This window comes from Poromitra crassiceps (genome assembly GCF_964638095.1).
Source record: "Poromitra crassiceps genome assembly, chromosome: 22".
NCBI classification, from domain to species: Eukaryota; Metazoa; Chordata; class Actinopteri; order Beryciformes; family Melamphaidae; genus Poromitra; species Poromitra crassiceps.
In genome coordinates this window covers 14,196,743-14,219,141 of record NC_139647.1, presented here as the reverse complement: position 1 = coordinate 14,219,141, position 22,399 = coordinate 14,196,743, and the positions used below count along the sequence as shown (strand labels likewise).

Here is a 22,399-nt window from a genome sequence, read left to right as displayed (position 1 = left end):
GTGTGTGTGTGTGTGTGTGTGTGTGTGTGTGTGTGTGTGTGTGTGTGTGTGTGTGTGTGTGTGTGTGTGTGTGTGTGTGTGTGTGTGTGTGTGTGTGTGTGTGTTATGGCTGAAGGGTGAACTGGAACAAAAACACACGTTGAAGGAGGGATGTGTCAGTAAATGAGGCTCTTGAAGCTGCTTAATGGGGCCCTTCAGGTCTCTCAGGGGCCCGGGGACAATGCCCACCCTCCTTTGTGGGAGGGATTTTGCACCTGCTAAAACCCAAACTACATTTTGTTGTGGCCAGAGCAAAGCTATCATTTCCCATTATACTTTACACCAGTTCAGGAGACGCTACAGAGCAGATAGTGAAATTAAATTGGGACATTTTGGACAGGTGTGGTGCTGATAGGTGTATCCCCTGCATTAGGAGGGATATACATTTTGGACAGGTGTGGTGCTGATAGGTGTATCCCCTGCATTAGGAGGGATATACATTTTGGACAGGTGTGGTGCTGATAGGTGTATCCCCTGCATTAGGAGGGATATACATTTTGGACAGGTGTCGTGCTGATAGGTGTATCCCCTGCATTAGGAGGGATATATATTTTGAACAGGTGTCGTGCTGATAGGTGTATCCCCTGCATTAGGAGGGATATACATTTTGGACAGGTGTCGTGCTGATAGGTGTATCCCCTGCATTAGGAGGGATATACATTTTGGACAGGTGTGGTGCTGATAGGTGTATCCCCTGCATTAGGAGGGATATATATTTTGTGGCAGACAGAAAATGCAGTGTGAAAGAATGTGTATCCCATACATTTGGTTAGGAAAGAGGAAACTCCCATATTCACCATTATTAGGCATGATCTTAAATGTATAGCATACAATATAAAACACTTGATCTAGGCCATCATCTGTGTATTATAGAGGGGGTTACATATTTTAATAGACTGCATGTCCAGTTTATAGGAGGCTTTTTGTGTTATGAAAAGTGCTATATAAATGCAATACATTATTACCATGATTATTATTGTTATTTAACTTTTAAAGAGATGGAATCCTACTACTATAATTGGAGAGCTGTGTAGGCACACCGTTGCTCTGATCGCCTTCATTTGCTAAAAAAAACGTTTCAGGGTTCTGGAATTAATCTGTTGGGGGTGGGAAATCCACCCATGGGGGGGCACTACAACGGTATTTTCGTTTTTATTAGGCCTTCACACTCACACAGCCATTGTGACATCACCATCCCTTCCCTGCCTCTCACTAACATTGTGACAACATCAGTGACATCAGAATCAGTGATGTCATAGACAGTATGACATCATCAGTGATGTCACTGTGACATCATCAGTGATGTCATTGTGACACAACACAATCAACATCCACTTTCCTATTACATCAAACATTGTGACATCACTGCTGATATCACTGATGATGTCACAATGTCTATCACTGCTGATATCACTGATGATGTCACAATGTCTATGATGGTGGATGTTGATTGTGGGCTGTGGTGTTGCAGAAAGCCTTTTAGGTGTAATAATGATAGGGTAATCTTAGAGTAATACTTTTTAATTAAAAAAGTCATCACTAGTCATAAGGTCTAAAAGAGTGAATCCTATTAACCTTTTTCCACATCAGAACCCCACATTTAATGAGTTTTCTCAAACTCAAATCTGAGAATATTTTTTAGATTTTGTCCAGAACTCCATGATTCCTATCTGTAGGAATACTGTAGCGATAACATTAACGGCGAAATATGTTCAAAATAGTCATTCTTCTATAGCCTATAATTAGTAGCCTACATTAGGCTAACGCTATCTAATGCAGGGGCGGTTCTAGGCCGTTTTTGGGTGGGCTTTAGCCCACCCAAAAATAGTCTCAGCCCACCCAAAAAAATAGAGGCAAAAAAACTTTTTTTTTTTTTTTTTTTTTTTTTTTTTTTTTTTTAATCCCTCTCCAAATCCATGGTGGTCATTAGTAGCAGTTTCTGACTACACTCAATGCGCTGTGTGCATGTTTCCCCCCCCCTCTATGCGAAGTGGTCCTCCACAGTCCACACAATCGTTCTCCCCACTCATGATCAATGAAACTGAGGTGAGCATTGAGCAGTCAGAGTCGTTAGTAGTTACTTAATTAGCGCATATTGATATGCAAATTAGCACGTAACATTGTCGTAGGCTAAACAAAAGAACTTGTCGCTGTGCCTGCCAGACAAACAGGTGGACTGGAGGAAGGTAGGGCTTTACACAGCCTGTCTGATGTGATGATGACGATAGCTTAACATGCGTGCATGGCATCACTTATGTGATAAATCTCAATATAGTATCTCAATAAAAGTTCTTACAGGCTTGTTATTTCCCTCTAAGGCAGGGATGTCAGAGATACGGCCCGCGGGCCGGATCCGGCCCACGGGCAGGTTTCATCCGGCCCGCGAGATGTTTTGGAATATTAAAAAAAATATATATATATATTATTATTATTATTAAATTCGCACCCCATTATCATGAACTACGTGTGGCTAATAAGCAAGCTAAGAGTTCATTCATAAGTTAATTAACCTGCACTACAAGGAAGTATGTCAGTAGGTCATCAGGTGTAAACAAAGCCGTCATGATGCCACGCTGGAATTGAATCGCGCATTCAGCTACCTACCAAAAAACAAAAGAATCAAAAAGATCAGGCGCGGACTGCATAATCGGGCACGTCGGGCAAATGCCCGGTGGCCTGGCCTGGCCTGGCCTGGCCTGCAAAAAAAAAAAAAAAAAAAAAATTGTGCCCGCAGTCAGGCCACTCACTGAACAGCAGGCCAGGCGCCGCCTACTGGTTTACTAGTGGTTTTATTACTTTATTCAGGATTAAAGTGGGTGCATCTCATTGTAAAATTGGACTTGGCCCAAATTGGGCTTCAAACGGCCCAAATTGGGCTTCAAACGGCCCAAATCTGGCTTTAAACGACCCAAATTGGGCTTCAAACGGCCCACATCTGGCTTCAAACAGCCCAAATTGAGCTTTAAACGGCCCAAATTTTTCTGACGCCGGCACGCGCGTCGGCCCGTATCGGCCTGGCCTGCTTGGTATCTAATGCCCGGCCTGAATTATGATCCCAGTCCGCCCCTGAACAAGATGCTGTCGAAAAAGAGAAAGGTTGACACGGAATGCAGGCAGTTTCAAGAGAAATGGAAAGAGCAGTATTTCTTTTGTGAAGTAAATGGGTAAATGAGTCGAACTGATTTTAGTAAAAAAAAAATCTGGCCCCCATGAGGTCTCAGTTGAACAAATCCGGCCCTCTACCTAATATGAGTCTGACACCCCTGCTCTAAGGGAGTGCAAGGCAGATATTTAAACAGCCTTGTTTGTGTACAGTACCAGTGGCATGGGAGTAATAAAAAGGGATTAAGGACCAGGACCCCTGGTGGTCAGTAAGATGGGCTGGTTGAGCCAATGTTAAAATGATCTTTATTTATTGTTTATTTTTGCTTTAAAACTATTTTTTAATTTTCTGCTTAAAGTTCATGAAAAAAGTGGCATTCTTGTTTTTTCACACAATAATTTCATAATACCATTTGTAATGCCACCGTTGTAGTGCTGTTGTTCAAAATTAAAGTACATTTTCTCAGATTTATTGGTGTCTTTCTAGTCACACAATTTAATAGTCAGTGTTTCCCATACACTGATCTATTTGTGGTGGTACACCCTACATAGATTTTGACCCCCACAAATACTGCCACATATTAATTTCAACTAGTTGACTGCAAACTCCTGCTTTAGTGCTTACAGTATATTATTATCTTGTCGGAATATTATTCCAGCCAATAAGTTAGGAAGTTCCCTTTTGATTTAATTTTACTTTTGTTTTGCCTACAAAGCAAAATGTTACTTTACTTGAAACTCCCCTGAAGTGACTTTGGTATTATTTATGCAAGCATAATTCTACCATATAGTAACCTGTATGCAGAATATATATAGTATATATAGGGAAACAATTATTTTTTCATTGCTGTAAAACCACAGAACGGTAAAGAAGATATTGATGTGTGTAGTTCTTCATAGATCTAGTCTCTTCATTTTGATCTCAAAGTGCGCCAGTTTGATCAATTTTTACTCGAAACTGTACAAAATTTTCTTCCGGGGGGGCATGCCCCCGGACCCCCCTAGGGGTTCAGTGGTCCATGACCTTTGGGTGGGCTGAGCCCACCCAAAGCTCTGATGCTAAAACCGCCCCTGATCTAATGGTTAACTTTTTGTAGCCTAAATGAAAATAACTATGAATTTTGCTTCCATCAATTTGCTGGGGACCCCTGGTGATCCCCGCCCGCCCCCACGTTGAGAACCTCTCTTCTAATGAGATGCACCAGCATGACGACTTACCGTCTGTGTGTGAGTCCAGTCTTCCATAGTTGATGACTTACCGTCTGTGTGTGAGTCCAGTCTTCCATAGTTTATGACTTACCGTCTGTGTGTGAGTCCAGTCTTCCATAGTTGATGACTTACCGTCTGTGTGTGAGTCCAGTCTTCCATAGTTGATGACTTACCGTCTGTGTGTGAGTCCAGTCTTCCATTGTTTATGACTTACCGTCTGTGTGTGAGTCCAGTCTTCCATAGTTTGCTTTCTTGCAGCTTTGATGTTTCTTCACTAAGAAAGAGCGCGGCATGTTTACGGTGCTCCGGTTAACGACAACCTGCTGGCTCCACACACACACTGCCTGCGCGCCGCGGGCTCGCGCATTCTCCCACTGACCGGAGAGGGTCAGATGCAAGGCGAGGGTCACACACACACACACACACACACACACACACACACACACACACACACACACACACACACACACACACGCACACACACACGCACACACACACGCACACACGCACACACGCACGCACGCACGCGCACGCACGCACGCACGCACACACACACGCACACGCACACACACACACACACACACACGCGCGCGCGCACACACGCACACACACACGCACACGCACGCACACACACACACACACACACACACACACACACACACACAAACACACACGCACGCGCGCGCGCGCAGTTTTGGACCAATTAGAATGAAAGGACAAGTGCAGGGGGCGGGACCTGCGTGTCAATCAGCATACCCCAACAAAACAGGTGCTTTCAGCACGCTGTATAGAGCCACAGAAACGCTTTCAAACGGGTTTAGACCGCTTTGACTGCGGCTGCGCTCACACATGTTGAGTGGGAAACAAACTACACTGAATTATTTGTTTATTTTAAACTATGAAAAGGTAGGCCTATATGTTTCTATAAGAATCCAAAGCTTTGGCATAGGCCTACACTTACCATGCTATAGCCTATTTGCATTTGTATAGCTAGCCTAAATCCAACTGTTCCCTCCCAGGAAGATTTCAGCAAAACTACATTCATTTATGAGGAAAGTCTGCAGGTGTGAGAGAGCAGTGGTGGGTAGAGTAGAGTAGGTTACTGAAAATAATACTCAAGTCAAAGTACAATTACTCCTATAAAAATGACTCCCAAGTAAAAGTGAAAATTAGGCTACCATTTGAGAAACCTACTCAAGTTTAAAAAAAGTTGGGCTACCGGGTTATTTGGCCTCAGAGTAAAGTAGGCCTGCTCAAGGAAATATAAACTACAATATTAGACTTGATATGCAGTTGCTTTAACAATGAAATAAAGCAGATGTACAAATAATCATTCAAATCTATATAAACAAGTAAAACGTTAAAGATAAAACAACATAAACAGATTTGACTAACTAGTATGCCTAACATATTAACTGGTAAATATAACTAATGATTTTTGTGTGATTTTGTCCAAAATCCCATGACTGTCTGTATAGATAACAGAGAAACTATGATCACAGCAGCCAATCTGTATACATTCTCCAATTGTGTTAATTTCTTGTAGCTGAATTAATTTAACACGTAATATTTGCTGCAGACCCTCTGGAACGCCCTCAAGGAGCCCTGCTGGTCTCCAGATGCCACGTTGAGAACCACTGCTCTACCATGTCAAATGTTGCACTACGATCAAAGGATTGAAGAAGAAAAAAAAACTTTCACTAAATCCGATGCTCAAAAAACATTTGCTTCAAAAAGTTGCCTTTTGATTAGTTGGGTTGTTGAAACAACTTTCTCTAAAACTTCAAATAAATCATTCCATTCATTTGGCTCCCTCCAGTGTATTAACAATGAACTGCAATTAGATAAGTCCCCAACTCAACCAACACGCTTAAAAGGTTCTCAGATATCTGGGACCCGTTTTTGACCTACTTTGACGAGGTTAGGAATAAGTGACTGAGGTTGGGGATGATGGATGGCTCCCCAGTTGGTATCCAATGGACCCCTTAGGCGGGATCCCAGGTACACGATATGTTTTATAAACACATAAGCACCTTATGCGGCTGATAGCATGTTATATTGTTGAATGTTAATGACGTATGTAGCCTATGTTTGTTTTTTTTCTTCTTTTTTCCTTTTCCTGTGTCTGAGACCGTTTGTCTTGTTTGTATATTGTTCTATAAAAAATGAAAAAAAAAGTATTAAAAAAAAAAAGTCCCCAACTCCTGATGTTAGATGATGAACATGTTCAAATTGACATTTTTTCATTAGCAAAATACAAAAGGTAAGTGCAAGTGCATCATTGTATTAAAAGATAACTTTATAAAATCCAAAAAACAGGTAATGCACTTTCAGAAGGAACAGCACAAAGTTCCCAGACTGACATTGCAATGGAATAATAAAGACCCCCAACTTAACAGATGCATATCAAACATTTTAAAAAGAATTTATTGACATACTCCGTGAGCAAAGCTTCTGAGGCCGATATTGGTTCACATCTCTGTAAATTCATGCCTCGAGCAGTAATCTTAATACAAAAACAATGACAAATTAAACTGAAGCAATAACATGATACAAACACCACAATAACAAAATGAGGGAAAAGTCAAGTACAGAATGGCATTTTCTGGGCTAGTGTTGCCCACTTAGTGTGGTCCACTTACTGCACAGTCTTTGTTGGAAAGGGAGCCTGTTTGTGTGTTTGACTAGCAGAGCTAAACTTATGCTAACTAAGTAACACTGCAAGTGCGTGTACATGTATATGTGTATGTACATGTACATGTGTATATGGCCATCCAGCTCCCTCCAGTGTTCCCCAATAAGCTACACTGAAGGCTAAAACATCCGAATCCTCTGCACAAAATCCATAAATTAACTTTTGAAGAAGATGATGTCTCCTCAAGTCAGCAAGGCACAGAGATGGAAAAAAACACACAAATCAAAGCCTCTTTAGTCTTTAGCGTAGTGATCAGACAGATCCAAAGATCCAAAAAAGTGAGTGACAGGCAGACAGAAAGTTAATCAGGTTGGCTTAAAACAACCATATAGGCCTCTGAAACAATGGCTGTTAACTTGCTAACAGGACTGGGAAGGAAGGTAGACAACCACAGCCCGCAAAAAAATCAACACAAAATCTGCCGGTTGCGTTGCCGTTTGGACTGCGGCTAGTTCATCCCGAGATGCGTTTGTTTATAAATCTGTCAGTCCATCAATCTAATGCTGGTCCGGCCGCACGCGCGTGCGTCCGTCAGTCGGTGTGTCTCACAGCATGTCGTCCTCGCCTCCTCCGTACATGTCGGCCAGCTTCTTGAAGCGGGGCCCCCATTCGGCCAGGCAGTCGTAGTCCTGGTCCCCGCTGCTGGACGAGTTCAGGGACGAGAGGCTGCCGGCGTCCGAGCCGCCGCCTTCGTAGTCGAACACCAGGAGGGAGTCGTAAGGGGGCGCTGTGGGGTCGTTGTCGGCTGCCTTCAGGTTCTGGGGAGGGAGCGGGACAGACGCCATTAGACACTACGCCGTCGAGAGTCGGGAAAGGTGGGAGGTAGTATTGAAATCAAGATGGGTTTTGATCTCAATACATCAAGTTACTATGAAGCTATAACACATAACACGTTCACATAACACGTTCACCTTATATATGCTGGCCACACACTATAAGACTAGTATTTCACGCAAGATGGTGGGCAGTTACAGAATCTGTCTCCCTGTCAGAAAGCGATAATCGAGGAGAGATATGTCCCATATCAAAATGTGTTTATTTGTTTATTAAAAAGGATCCCCATTAGCTGCCGCCTGGGCAACAGATAACACAATAACACATTACATTAAAATGACCCAATATAGACTCTTATGCAAAATGCTGAATTATATTAATCAGATTGGAATATGATCAACATTCAAAACATATGCATACTTAATTGGAATGTATGCATGTTTGTGTGCCTACACCAACAAGGTAAAAGAGTGAGTCTGACCATGTTGTTTACTATTTTTAACACAACTTTAGAATTCGACATGTCACAATAGCCGACACACAATACGTTTCATCACTATTGCCAGCCTTTTAGCCCTCTCACACTATAGGGCAGTGGTTCTCAAATCTTTTCACATGGGAGGGCCCCTAAACGGACAAAAACTAGACCACGGACCCCCATTTGATAGGATTTTGTCCCACGGTCCCCCATGATAATAAGATTGAAGCTTTTAGATGTTTTATTACAGAAAGTGTATAAAACCCATGACCAAAATAGTCATTGTGTTAGTTATGAATGGAATTATAGCGAAAATAAATTACCCCCCTTTGGCTGGGGACCCCCTGGAGCCGCCTCAAGGACCCCTGGGAGTCCCCGCACCCCATTTGAGAACCACTGCTATAGGGGTCCACAGAGATTCTAGTCAGCAAAAGCATGTTATTGGCGCAGTTCAGATCTGGAGGCAAGAGACTAAGTTCATAACCCATCTGGCACCGCAGAACTACAGTATCTTTAGCTGGGTTTCCCCTCAAATATTTGTTTCTGATTATGCTGCATAGAAGAAGCCGAGTGGAAAAACAGCATTTGAACGACGACGTAGGCTTGTGAGCAGGCGGTGGGGAGGAGCGGGGAGGTTTCATTTCAACCTGAGTTGCATATGATTTTGAAATGGTTCGTATGGGCTCTCCACTCACATCGTCGATGAAGTTGCCGATGTCCTCGGGGTTGGCAGGGCGAGGCCGGTACTGAGGAGCTGGCATGAAGTTTGGCAGCACGTCGTTCCTGAACACCTCGGGGCGGTTGTCGAGACCGCGGTGGAGAACGCTCAGATCGTAGTCCTGGTGGGAGACACACACACAAAACGTGTAAGTCAGAGTCACTTATCCTTGAACCTGTCGAGATCACACGGTAGTCTGCACATCACGTACTGTAGATTGCAAGTAGTTTTCTCATGGCATTTTACCTGATCGTCCTCTCCTCCTCCCTCTTCATCGTAGTAATAGATGTTGTCTCGGATGTCGTCTTCCTGTAGCAGAGGCTCCTTCTTCTCTCCTCCTCTTCGTCTCATGAAGATCAGCAGCAGCAACACCAACACTGAACACACAGAGCAGAGAGCTTAACGCAACGCCTCAAAAACAAAACGGTTCTGCTAGCCAGGAAGGTCACCCACTGTGGGTCCAATCCACACTGAGCTGTGGCATCAACAAGTCACTGGAGCAAAACACTTTGATGCAACTGGAGCCTCTCTCACCACCCAAAGTTGGTTACAACAAAGCAAACCCATCAACCCAATTGCTTGGAGTGTGAAGTGAACCAGGCTGGGAATTTTGTCATTTTAGGGGCGTGGCCATCTGGCCTTTGGCATCGCAATTTTTCTGAAATGTGTGTTAAAATGAGCCAATGACTTAAAGTTGCTCACCGTCTTCATTACTCCAAGCATAGGTTACACAAGATGTATCCTTCGGTCTCACCACTATGTGATAGGTGTCGGGTGTCGGAGGGCACACTGTCCCATGCTTTTTGGTTTTGCCCTTCACTATCAGGATTCTGGGCCAAAATATTTGACTGGTACTCTAAGGCCTACAAAATAACCCTCCCAACTGGAGGCGGAACTCGCCATCTTCGGCTGCTCGGAGTCCTCTTTGCTCCTCCCAATGGCCGTGCAGCAATCTCTGACACAGGGAATGACAGTTGCCAAGAAACTAATTTTGAAGGAATGGAAGTCCTCCTCTCCACCTTCTTTTCAGCTGTGGCTGACAGACATGATCTCAGTTATACGTATGGAGGATCCTTTGCACAGTATATACATTTTTTTTTATTGTTTTGTAAGCACATTTTCTATGACTGGTAGCACCATTTTGTAGCATTGTAATGTTGAATGTATGTGTATATGTTTTTTCTTTATTTTCTCCTGTTCTTGTTTTTGTTTTCTTTATGTTCTGAAAAAGTAAAATAAAAAATAAAAAAATGAGCCAATGACACATCCTTTGCATAGGGCAGACTACATTAAACTGAGACCACTGACGCTTTTAATGAAAGCGACTGACAGTAGCAGGCTGGTAGCAGGGCACTGCCAAAGTGGCCTTAGGGATCTCAGGGCATCACGGCCAGAGGGAGGGGCAATGGAGGCCATGGCCTCATGGCATCCATGTAATTCCCACCCTGGTTAGAGGTTTTTCATTAGGTGAGGTGTTTTCAAAGTGGGAGGCGGGCCTCCCCCAGGGGGCTCCAAACCGTTTCAGGGGAGGCTCAGTAAATGGAAGTGAAAAAATATGAATATTAGTTATTACATTAGTTATCAAAAAGGAGATCACAAAGAATAACCTAAATGTGTGTGATTTGGTTAGATAGTTCAGAGGTACAGTAGTTTTGGGGAATTTTACAGTTTTTCCCACTTTGCCAGAGTCAGAAACTAATAAATGCCTCGTAAATGCATCGCATTTTTCCAAGCCTCGTCTGAGGGGAGGCCCACAGTCTCAGACTTTGAAAACCCCTGCATTAGGTCTTTAACTGCTTCCCAGTGCAGCACAGATGCAAAGATTCTTTCCATATTGAGCCAATTTTCAACCTGCCGTCTCTGGACATGAATGTAAAACCTCAGTATGGAAATATATGTTTATAAGCGACTCTAAAATGACGTTTCCTACTCACTTAGCAGCAGCAGGACGGCTCCCAGGATTCCCAGTATCATGGGCAGGCCGGCCTCATCTGCGATGCGGTCTTGGCAGACCACGTCGTCCCCGGTGCACTCGCACACTTCAGCCTGAAGGGTGCTAACCTGCGCCTCGCCCAGTCTGTCTTTAACCTCCATCATGACGCTGTACTTTCCGGCAGGTATCTGCTTGAGTAATCTCAGGTTGATGCCCGTTCCTGCAGCAAAGAGAGGAAGACGGACGACAAATTCAGTTGATGTTATTCTGGGTGTCACATGCTTTCTCTGAGTATTTTCAGCTGCCGCCAGCAGCTAGGAGGCTGAGATTTGGCGGACAAGTGTGTGAAGGTGATGATGTCACACTGATTGTCAGATCACGGGTGCGTTCGTAAATCCAATCTGACGCCCGGCACGAAAATAAGAGAGCGAGTGGAGACAGAAGCAGAGCGCGCTCTTTCTGAATGAATGAACGAAGGGGTCAAGAAACTCAGAGGAAAAATAAGTTAGTCCCGCCCGCGCCGTTTAATCGACAGGGTGAGAGGCGCAGGGCAGAACCCGGGCACTCGCAACGCTCCGCCCACACGGACGCAGTGCTCAGAGTGCGCTCTGCCACTCCCGAGAGTGTCGCGCTCTGAACAACCCAACGCTGTACTCCAACAGTGCTCAGAATTTACGAACGGTCCAGTTTGTGCCGGAGTGCGCTCTGGGCGCTCGGAGTGCTATTTCCAAACGCACCCTACATGCATGTTCCTCTACAAATGTGAACTTTCTTGAAGGCAGTCAGGTCTGCTTTCTCTCTTGCTTTCTTTGAAACAGCTATGCAGGGTATCAGGATACTCAGGCTGCTTATTCATGTATACTGTAAACAGTACATACCGTTGGTATTCATCTTGGCGGTCCAGTTGCTGTTGGATGAGTCCGGTAATAATTTGACGGCGAATGGATTACCGAAGCCCGGTCCATCTATATCCGTTACCGACAGCAGCTGCTCCTTCGAATCCTTGTTACAAACCTGAGGAAACGCAGACCGTTAACCAACATGTATACATGTTATAAATATATAATATATATATATATAATATATAAATATACATATTATACATGTATATTTACTCTTTTTATTGTCAATGAATTGTTACTTTCATGCAAAGTGTGTTTCTTGCGAGTTACGTTTCTTTAACTCAACATGACGACTGTATGTTTCAAACTTGAGGGAGACAGACACACCTTGATGGTGCGTTCGTTGATGGTGGGTGCGTTGTCGTTGACATCCTGCAGCAGGATCAGCAGGGTGCCGGTTCCTGTGGCTGGAACCTCATCTGGAGAGAGCGCACAAACAAACACAGGTCAGGACAAGGAAACACAGCATTCTAAAGAAGACAACCTTTTCTTAAGAATACACACACCAAAAGGTACAATAATAATCAAATCCAAGAATGCCGTGTCGATATATTTGTGTCCTTGTGTTCTAGTTGTCTTGGACAGAACATTTTGAGAATGTGCGGACAGAGAAGCGTCCTTGCAGTTTGAGATGGACCGTTGGGATGTAGTGTGTCATTACCGCAATGAATCTCTGTGTTCTGATCCATCCTCAGTTGTCCGGTAAACCTCCAGGATCTTTCTTTTGATTTGTGCGATTAATGGTGTTAATGGTGTTAAATTGTTTTGCTTCCTTGTTCTTTGTGTAACATTATTCTGTTTGATTTTTGTTGATTGAGAATGGAGACAGTTACAGCAATATTTGTAAAGATTATTCTGTTGTATGACTGATTGTTGATCTGTGTAGATGGAGTCAGGCTCTGTCTCTGTAAAGTTGCTTGCGATGAAGGGCTGTTTAAATAAATTAACTTGAAAGAAGTTTAATAAACATCCTGCCTCCCACCTACCATTGTCATAGGCAATGATGATTGCGGTGTACTTGTTGTCCACCACGAAGGGGTACTCTCTGTCCATGGGGCTCTTCACCGTAATCTCACCCGTGGTCTTGTTCATGCTCAGCCAGCCTGCCCGGTCGTTGAATATTTTATACCTGGACACACAGACATGGAAAAAGAAACACAATTGGGGGACATTCAAACCAAAAGCGTTTTTGGAGCTGCCAGCGTCTTTCTGCAATTCATTCTCTATGTAAGGACGCGCTAGACGTGCTCCTCTTTTAATGAACGCACCTGGCGTTTCAGCGCTGGTGGCGTCTGTTGTTTTTGGAGGAGCGCTGTGGGCGTTAGAGGAAAAGCGCGCTGCTCGTAATTTTCACTCTTCCTACCTTTTCTCCTCCCGAGGGATTTTCAACCTCGGCTGCTGCCAGAATTGGCAATAATCTGGCTTTCATGTTGACAGTGAACAACATCAAACAGACAAAACCAGCTGGCTACCGTCCGTGTGGTCGTTGTGTTCTGATCTGTACTGCACGCGACTACAGGGGAAAGCAAACGGTCCGGAGCATTAAAAAACCACTCCGTGCGCTGTGTTTTGTGCACAATGGAAGTGCTCTCAATGAGTTTGATAGCGTTCTGACAGAAAAAAATGCTTTTGGTGTGAATGTCCCCTTAAACTTACAGAAATCCTTCTGGTTATTGCCAAAAAATGTATCGCAGTGAAATGGAAGTCAGATCTCCTATTGCCAGTTGGAATGTCGCTCTCATACCTCTGGAAAAGATAACCTACTGTACTCATTAAGGAATAAGATCAATCTTTTCTATCAAATCTGGCAGCCTCTTCTCAACTACATGGAGGATCTTCATCCCACGTGATTGAAAGGCTATCTGAATGCTCTCTCTATTTTCACCACTCTTAACGCAGTAAAGATGATCATGTATCTCTCAATGTATTTGTTTTTTGTATGCATTTTTGTCTCTTTACTATCTTATTTACTCTCTTTTTTTGGGTTTGTCTTGTATTGTGAACACTTTTGTACTGTGCCATTGTATACTTATAGGTAAAATAAAATATGAAAAAATAAAAAATAAACAGGAAAGAGCTTGTTCTTACGTGACTGTCTGTTTGCGTGCGGTATCGGGGTCAATGGCGGTGTACCGGGTCACGACACTGCCGACGGCCAGGTCCTCCTTCTGCCCCACCACCTTCTCCTGTGGCTGGAAGACCGGAGCTTCATTCACATCCAGGACGTTCACCACCACGGTGGCGGTGGCGGTGGGCAGCTTGACGGCAAAGGGAACCTCATTCTCCACTGCGACCAGCAGGGTGTACTTATTGGTCTTCTCAAAGTCCAGACCCTGGATGCATGGGAGTGTGAAGCACAAAAGATCAGAGAAATGTCTGACATCAATAAATTGCTGCTGATAAACGAGAATCCTATTTTTTTTTTTTTAATTGCACTGATTATCATTTTATACAGTTATGATTTCCATTTGATTATCATTAATAAGGTCAGACTAAACTAATGATCCCAGTGGGGAAATTGTAGGAGTAGCAATAGGGAAGGAGACTTGTCAAGTTGTCCCCTGTTGTTGTTTGCGTTCGTAACTGGCTGTCAAAAGATGGTTAGATTTACACGTCCGCTTTCGGTCTAGTACTCTATTTCTCAAATATGATTTCAGCACCAATCCATCGGACAGCGGCTCAATTATCATTTATTTCGTCACTCCCCTGTTTTGTGAAAGACTCGTCGGAAATCAGTGCAACAAGAAAGTGCATAATATGGCCCAAATGCACGAACAAAAGTACTAGATGGCATGATTTTACAGCATCAATATGCAATGTACTGTATAACAAATTAATGTCAGAAGGAACACAAAAATGAACATTTGCATTAGCAGGTGCACAGAAAGCGATCTACAGTATAGCCTAGGGGTGCACCGATCACGTTTTTTGCCACCGATCACCGATTGCCGATCACCTATGAGAAATATCTGCCCAACCGATCATCGACCGATCACCGATATATATATATATATATTTATGTATTTATTTTGTAAGCAGCTATAGCAGTCTATTATAGAACAGTTTCCATTTTACATATAGGCCTACATTTCATGCATCAAATTGAAAGTGCAGCACATTTTCTTTTTTTTCTACATCAATATTTTGTAGGCTAAAGGAAACCGCCAACATGATTTTTTGTGTGTGAGATAATTGGAGCACAAGACTGTGTTGAACTAAATGGCTAGTAGTAGTCCAGTTCCCTCAGTTCAGTTTATAAAAGAACAATAATCATTCCACTTCGGGATTTCCATGTTACCAGTTCAATGCAGTTCAGTTCACTCAACAAAAATACTCCATTTTCCGGGATTTCCCTGTTACACAAGGAAAATAACTTCGACCCAAGTTAACTATTTTATCGATTAAGCTAAAGCGGCTAAAGCTAACCGGAGCTATTAACGTTAGGAGGATACACGCAAATATGGATCAAACACGGACTTAACAGCATGCAAATGCCTCGGTAGGCGGGAGGACTGGAGGTAACTTCTCTCTGCTGAGTCTGCTCTAATCACCAGCTGATTTGTGTGATTCAAAGATGCAAGGGGTGTGTTGACAGTCTGGTGCGGTGTGTGGAGGTGAGTACACTGACGAAAGCAAAGCGTATGCTTTGCAACACAATGATATAAACGTTAGAGCACAATATGAAAGATAGACATTGAAGACATGAAAATGGGCTGCCTCATGTTTCTCACGTGCAGCATGATCGGCTATGCGATCGGCGACAATAAAGAAATATCTGCAGCAGCAGATCACATATTTGAGGTCAAAATCGGCCGATACAGATTGCGTGCCGATCGATCGGTGCACCCCTAGTATAGCCTATATCGCCGTCGTCATCCAAAACTATACAACTTATTTAATATAGTCACTTTACAGATGTGTAGATATAGAATGTGCAGATTTGGAAAACCTAAGTTACTAGCTCTGCACCTTAGCAAAAACGCTATATGGAGGAAGTTTGTTAGCGTTGATAATAATATTAGAAGATGTTATGAGAACTCCTACTACTCTAGCTGTTAATGTCTTACCTTAGCAGTTTTAATGATTCCTTCGTCTTTGGTGTGTCCGGTTTCAACAGTGAAATATCCATCAGTGTTGCCGCCGACGATTGTGAATTTGGCATTCCAGGCTGGGGAATGGGGCTCGTCGCCGTCGGTTACTGACATCTTAATAACCACAGCTCCTACTTTGTTTTCTGGGACAGTCGCGGCGTACTGTGAGAAAGCAAGGCACATGTGTTAAAGACTGTCTGGGGGTGTGTGTGACCCATCAGCCAAACTTCTCAGTGTGAATGTACAATTACAATCCATATGGTATCTACCTCATTAGATTACAATGACTTAGTCTTGTCTCATCCAATGTCTGCTCACAAATTCAATTTATTAGCACCAACTGAAATCCAGCTCAAATCGCGTATGAAAAATCTGAACTCGATTTTCTAAGTAGGCTACTGTAAAATCACATAGCTTCATAGGCCCAGACCATGACTGACATATTTGTGTACACTACACCCCTGGGTATACACTGTCATGAAATGGGCCATTTTCAATGTGCCATTTTGGATAAATTGATAGTCAAAGTCTCAATTCTGACATTGAAAATGTTGTTCGACAGTTAAAAATAAATAAAAATAAAGCATTCTCATTCTTGATGACCTTATCCATTAATGGACACGTTTGTGTATCAGTGACCAATTCCTTTAGTTGCTCCTATGTTATGCTTAATGGTGCTTACCGTGGCCGGTTTTTGAGTGAAAGCCGGAGCATTGTCGTTGCTATCGGTGACAGTGAGGATGACTGTCGCTCGCCCCAGCAACCCATCTCCCTTCATATCCGCCGCCTCTATCTTCAAAGTGTACGTTGGGAATTTCTGTTGGCACGCACACACACACACACACACACACACACACACACACACACACACACACACACACAAAATGAGATTTCAGGTCATACAGGATGGCTCAAATTGCAAGTAATAATAATGATAATAAGACTCCTGTCCACACGTATATGGATATTTTTGAAAACTTAATTTTGTCCTCTGTTTTCAAAAAACATTCCTGGCCGCAACAAAAGTGTTTTAGAAAAACGGCTAAGATCCACACTCACTTCTCACACAAGAGGACAAGTCAATGGTGCTTTGGTTGCCTGGCAACAAAGAGCTCTACTTAGTTTCTGCAACTTTTTTCAAAAGCAGGTGGATCGTGGATTTCAAGCAGAAGAGTAAAGAGAAATACAGCAAGGTCGACTTATAAACACGTCATTAAACAGTACTGACTACACGTACTATAAGGTAGTAAGTTCCTGACACGGGCTTGATACAAATAAAACTATTGCCATCTGCAAAGTCAGTATGATGTCAGCGTTTACCAAAAGCTCCATTTCACCTGTCCACATCAATACCTGAAAACGGAGTTTTGAAAAATCTCCACTCTGGGAGGCATTTTCCAAAAGCTCCGTTTTCAATCTATCTAATAAAGGCGATGCAGTCTGTATGTCTTGTCTGTCCTTTGCATATCTCGAGAACCCTTTTTCGGCTCGACTTTAAACTCGGGGGTGCGCTTAGGGGGGACCTGACCGCATGCAGTGCAGAATTTCGTGCAATTTGGACATACGCAGAGTCATAGCGCTGGCAACACCAAAAGTGGTTTATCTTGAGAACCGTTTGTCCGATCGACTTCACACTTGGGGAGGAGTGCGCTGCCGATAAGCCGACAGAGCACAGTGCCGAATTTCGTGCAATTCGGCATAGCAGTAGCTACCTAAAATGCGGTTTTCATGCAGACAGGAGGCCAAAACGCAGAGAACATACATTTTCAAAAATATCTGTGTACCTGTGTGCACAGGGCCTAAATGTAACGGTGTTCCAAGGTATTTAGGTATGTTTTGAGACATACTGGAAAGCTCTAGCACAAAATGATGCCCAAATACCACCAAGCAGTGTGTGTCACACTTTTGTTCAGTAAACACAGTAGAAAAGAAAAGCTAATATTGCAGGCTGACAGACGTAGACATGTTCAGTGAAATATGTCTTTAAAGGCTCACCTCTCTGTCCAGCTCTGCTGTACCGGTGACTCGGATGACGCCATTGATTGGGTTGATGGCGAACAGTCCGTCACTGGGCGTCTTTGGGTTTTGGTCCTTAATAACGTAGCGGACATCTGAGTTATCATTACCTGGCTCGTCCAGATCTGTGGCCGTAACCGTTATCACCTCAAAGTCTGTTGGGAAACACAGGGAGGAGTTGAAGTTTAACTAGAATACAGTCTGGAACACCTGCAATGCAATTGGATTTTCTTTCCACATTTGACTCATTTGTTCCAGTCAGATGCATGATGAGCTGACTGGGGACAGCTCGTACAATGACAAATGTATGTTTGGGTCTGTAGTAAACCAGATGTGTCTTGAATGTTTTAATCTCACTGTTTGGTCAAGCAGTGGATGGAGCCGTGTATGTCAAAATATCAGCCATTGGTGACTATCTGCCTTACAAAATGCCCCCTCCTCCACAATAACAACAATAACCAGCAAACGTAAAATACACATCAATGTTTTCAAGAAGTGATTTACAGGATGAAGAATAGACCGTTTTCACAGTGGCCATTTTGTGTCGAAAAACACAGGTGCAAGCAAAATGGTAATGAGGGTTTCCAAAATGCATGATTGGAAGTCTGTTTTGCTTCCACCTGTGTTTAACCTGCCTTTTCGACACAAAATGGCCACCGTGGAAAGGGTCTATTTGGGTCCAGACTGCTAGCACAAAAGTATTGCCAGTACACAAGGACAGACATTTATTCAGACTTGAACTGCAACCACTGATTGATTGTACCTTTAGGTGAGGCCTCTGGAACTTCTCCAAGGTAGGTGTCTTGACTGAAAATGGGTTTGTTGTCATTCATGTCAATGACGTTCACTATGATGTCCATAGGGTCCTCAGTTGCACCTGAACCATCTGCTACAGCATGAGCTTTGAGCTGCATGGAACAACATGTTTATGATAGTATTAGTAAGGTTAGTGCAGCCACATCTTTTCATCACCTTTCTTTTACAATGCCTTATCAAAGACAAGTTCAAGACTTGAGCCTGTCAAGTATTATGTATGTATGTATGTATGTACGGTATGTATGTATGTATGTATGTATTATGTATGTATGTATGTGTACAAAACCCCCCCATCAGCTCAGCCTCACCCAATCAGCCACACCTGGGGCCCTGATTGGGCCGCACCTGGGCTCAATAAAGGACGGCTGATTGGGTGAGGCTCAGTAGGCTCCAGACAGCAGTGGAGGAGGCTGCTTTGTCCTTCCCTTGATGTTCACCAATGTGCAGATGCATCATTGCCAGTAAGTCTTGTTATAGTTAGTTATTTCCTTTTGTATATTTGAATTAGATGTATTATTACTTTACAGTTGAATGTTTTCCCTTGTTTGTTTGAAACCTTTGTTAATACCTTTTTGTGTTTAGGTAAAATCATCTGTATCATCTGTTTACATCAATCTACACCTGTCGGATATTCCATCACACACCAAGGAATCTGTCTAAATAAAACCCTTGGAATATGTTCCTCTGGTCGTCCTCATTCTTACCGATGCCCCACTTGCTGAGGCTATACCTTTAACCAACACCTCAAGCAGTTTCTACATGGTCCTTCGAGCCGGATTGGCCTCAGCAAGTGGGAATGGACCAGAGGAACCAGCAACCAGCAGAGGGACCAAGGTGGGCACCTGGATACCATCAACAATATGGATATTATCCAGCCTTTTACTCTACTTCAGTAGCACAAACCTTCCAAACCCATCCCCCAACACAGTGTTGTTGCCATGTGGTCGGGCATACACCTGGGAGACAGCCTAGCCAACCTGCACCATATCAACTTGGTGAGCACCATAGACACCTATTGATGCAGGTTAGCAGGAGGCTTGACACGATAGAGCAGAGGGTGTACCGAAGAGGAGCGGCCCCTGCACCTCCTCTGCCTCGGGGGTTCCCTGCACCTCCTCAGCCTCAGGTGCTCCCTGCACCTCCTCTGCCTCAGGTGTTCCAGGCACCTCCTCCTCAGCCTCAGGTGCTCCCTGCGCCACCTCCTCCGCCTCAGCTGTTCCAGGCGCCTCCTCAGCCTCAGGTGCTCCCTGCACCTCCTCCTCCGCCTCAGGTGCTCCCTGCACCTCCTCAGCCTCAGGTGCTCCCTGCACCACCTCCTCCGCCTCAGCTGTTCCAGGCGCCTCCTCAGCCTCAGGTGCTCCCTGCACCTCCTCAGCCTCAGGTGCTCCCTGCGCCTTCTCCTCAGCCTCGGGTGCTCCCTGCACCACCTCCTCCGCCTCAGCTGTTCCAGGCGCCTCCTCAGCCTCAGGTGCTCCCTGCACCTCCTCAGCCTCAGGTGCTCCCTGCGCCACCTGCTCCGCCTCAGCTGTTCCAGGCGCCTCCTCAGCCTCAGGTGCTCCCTGCACCTCCTCCGCCTCAGGTGCTCCCCGCACCTCATCAGTACCAGGTGCTCCCCGCACCTTCACAGCTCCAGGTGCCACCTGCACCTCCTCTGCTCCAGGTGCCTCCTTCATTCCAGGTTCCGCTAGCGCCAGTCCCAGTGGGCCCCCTGGCTCCAGTCCCAGTGCCCCCCGCACTGCCAGTTCCGGTGCCCCCCGCACCGTCAGTTCCGGTGCCCCCCGCACCGCCAGTCCCGGTGGCCCCCCTGGCTCCAGTCCCAGTGCCCCCCGCACTGCCAGTTCCGGTGCCCCCCGCACCGCCAGTCCCGGTGGCCCCCCTGGCTCTAGTCCCAGTGCCCCCCGCACTGCCAGATCCGGTGGCCCCCCTGGCTCCAGTCCCAGTGCCCCCCGCACTGCCAGTTCCGGTGCCCCCCGCACTGCCAGTTCCGGTGCCCCCCGCACCGCCAGTCCCAGTGGGCCCCCTGGCTCCAGTCCCAGTGCCCCCTGCACTGCCAGTTCCGGTGCCCCCCGCACCGCCAGTCCCAGTGGGCCCCCTGGCTCCAGTCCCAGTGCCCCCCGCACCGTCAGTTCCGGTGCCCCCCGCACCGCCAGTCCCGGTGGCCCCCCTGGCTCTAGTCCTGGTGCCCCCCGCACCACCAGTCCCGGTGGCCCCCCTGGCTCTAGTCCCGGTGCCCCCCGCACTGCTAGTTCCGGTGCCCCCCGCACCGCCAGTCCTGGTGGCCCCCCTGGCTCCAGTCCCAGTGCCCCCCACACTGCCAGTTCCGGTGGCCCCCGCACCGTCAGTTCCGGTGCCCCCCGCACCGCCAGTCCCGGAGGCCCCCCTGGCTCCAGTCCCAGTGCCCCCCGCACTGCCAGATCCGGTGGCCCCCCTGGCTCCAGTCCCAGTGCCCCCCGCACTGCCAGTTCCGGTGGCCCCCGCACTGCCAGTCCTGGTGCCCCCCGCACCGCCAGTCCCGGTGGCCCCCCTGGCTCTGGTCCCAGTGCCCCCCGCACTGCCAGTTCCGGTGCTCCTCGCACCGCCAGTCCCGGTGGGCCCCCTGGCTCCAGTCCCAGTGCCCCCCGCACTGCCAGTTCCGGTGCCCCCCGCACCACCAGTCCCGGTGGCCCCCCTGGCTCTAGTCCCAGTGCCCCCCGCACTGCCAGTTCCGGTGCCCCCCGCACCGTCAGTTCCGGTGCCCCCCGCACCGCCAGTCCCGGTGGCCCCCCTGGCTCCAGTCCCAGTGCCCCCCGCACTGCCAGTTCCGGTGCCCCCCGCACCGTCAGTCCTGGTGCCCCCCGCACCGCCAGTCCTGGTGCCCCCCGCACCGCCAGTCCCGGTGGCCCCCCTGGCTCTGGTCCCAGTGGCCCCTGCACTGCCAGTCCCGGTGCCCCCCGCACCGCCAGTCCCGGTGGCCCCCCTGGCTCCAGTCCCAGTGCCCCCCGCACTGCCAGTTCCGGTGCCCCCCGCACCGCCAGTCCCAGTGGGCCCCCTGGCTCCAGTCCCAGTGCCCCCCGCACTGCCAGTACCGGTGCCCCCCGCACCGTCAGCTCTGGTGCCCCCCGCACCGTCAGTTCCGGTGCCCCCCGCACCACCAGCCCTGGTGGCCCTCCTGGCACCAGTCCCGGTGCCCCCTGCACCGGTGGCCCCCCCGGCTCTAGCCCCAGTGACTCCTAGACCTCCTGCTCGGGTGGCCCCCGCACCTCCATCCGCTCCCTTGGCACCCATCCCTCGGCGCCGACCTACCGTGGCACCATTCCACCACCAGCATCCAGGCCGGCCTCCGGAAGGGTGCTGCTACCTGTGTCATCAGCGTCTGGGCCATCGTCCAGGGTTGCTCCACCCTACTGGCCTGCCCCCTGGACGCCCTCCGGACCCGTGGTGCCCTTCAGCCATCCTGCCTGACCAGCCTGTGAACCCAAAACTTGTTTTTCATGGGGCGGCGGGACGCCCCTCTCCCTTGGGTGATGTATGGCAGCCTTTCCTCCTACAGCTAACCCTGGATTTTCTGGACCCTGACCTGAGTTTATTTATCAAATATAATGCTATATTTGAGGGGCGGCTGTACAAAACCCCCCCATCAGCTCAGC

At 46.6% G+C, this 22,399-nt stretch overlaps 2 protein-coding genes across 2 annotated transcripts in view; both read right to left on the bottom strand.

Moving 5' to 3' along the window:
- The window catches only part of LOC310796174 (zinc finger protein SNAI3-like), a gene marked incomplete at both ends in the record, with an annotated part of 7,066 nt that extends 2,423 nt beyond the window's left edge, over positions 1–4,643 (bottom strand). The window contains one exon of the mRNA XM_083658314.1: positions 4,565–4,643. Coding sequence (XP_083514440.1) covers positions 4,565–4,643 — 79 coding nt within the window. The remainder of the gene's footprint in view (positions 1–4,564) is intronic.
- Positions 4,644–6,759: 2,116 nt separating this feature from the next.
- Positions 6,760–22,399, bottom strand: part of LOC310796301 (B-cadherin-like) — a 33,725-nt gene continuing 18,085 nt past the window's right edge. The window contains exons 7-18 of the mRNA XM_083658463.1: positions 18,721–18,865; positions 17,937–18,112; positions 16,624–16,758; positions 15,918–16,103; positions 13,939–14,183; positions 12,837–12,979; positions 12,178–12,269; positions 11,827–11,962; positions 10,950–11,168; positions 9,262–9,392; positions 8,993–9,136; positions 6,760–7,803 (exon numbers count right to left, since the gene is read on the bottom strand). Coding sequence (XP_083514589.1) covers positions 7,591–7,803; positions 8,993–9,136; positions 9,262–9,392; positions 10,950–11,168; positions 11,827–11,962; positions 12,178–12,269; positions 12,837–12,979; positions 13,939–14,183; positions 15,918–16,103; positions 16,624–16,758; positions 17,937–18,112; positions 18,721–18,865 — 1,965 coding nt within the window. The 3' untranslated portion in view covers positions 6,760–7,590. The remainder of the gene's footprint in view (positions 7,804–8,992; positions 9,137–9,261; positions 9,393–10,949; positions 11,169–11,826; positions 11,963–12,177; positions 12,270–12,836; positions 12,980–13,938; positions 14,184–15,917; positions 16,104–16,623; positions 16,759–17,936; positions 18,113–18,720; positions 18,866–22,399) is intronic.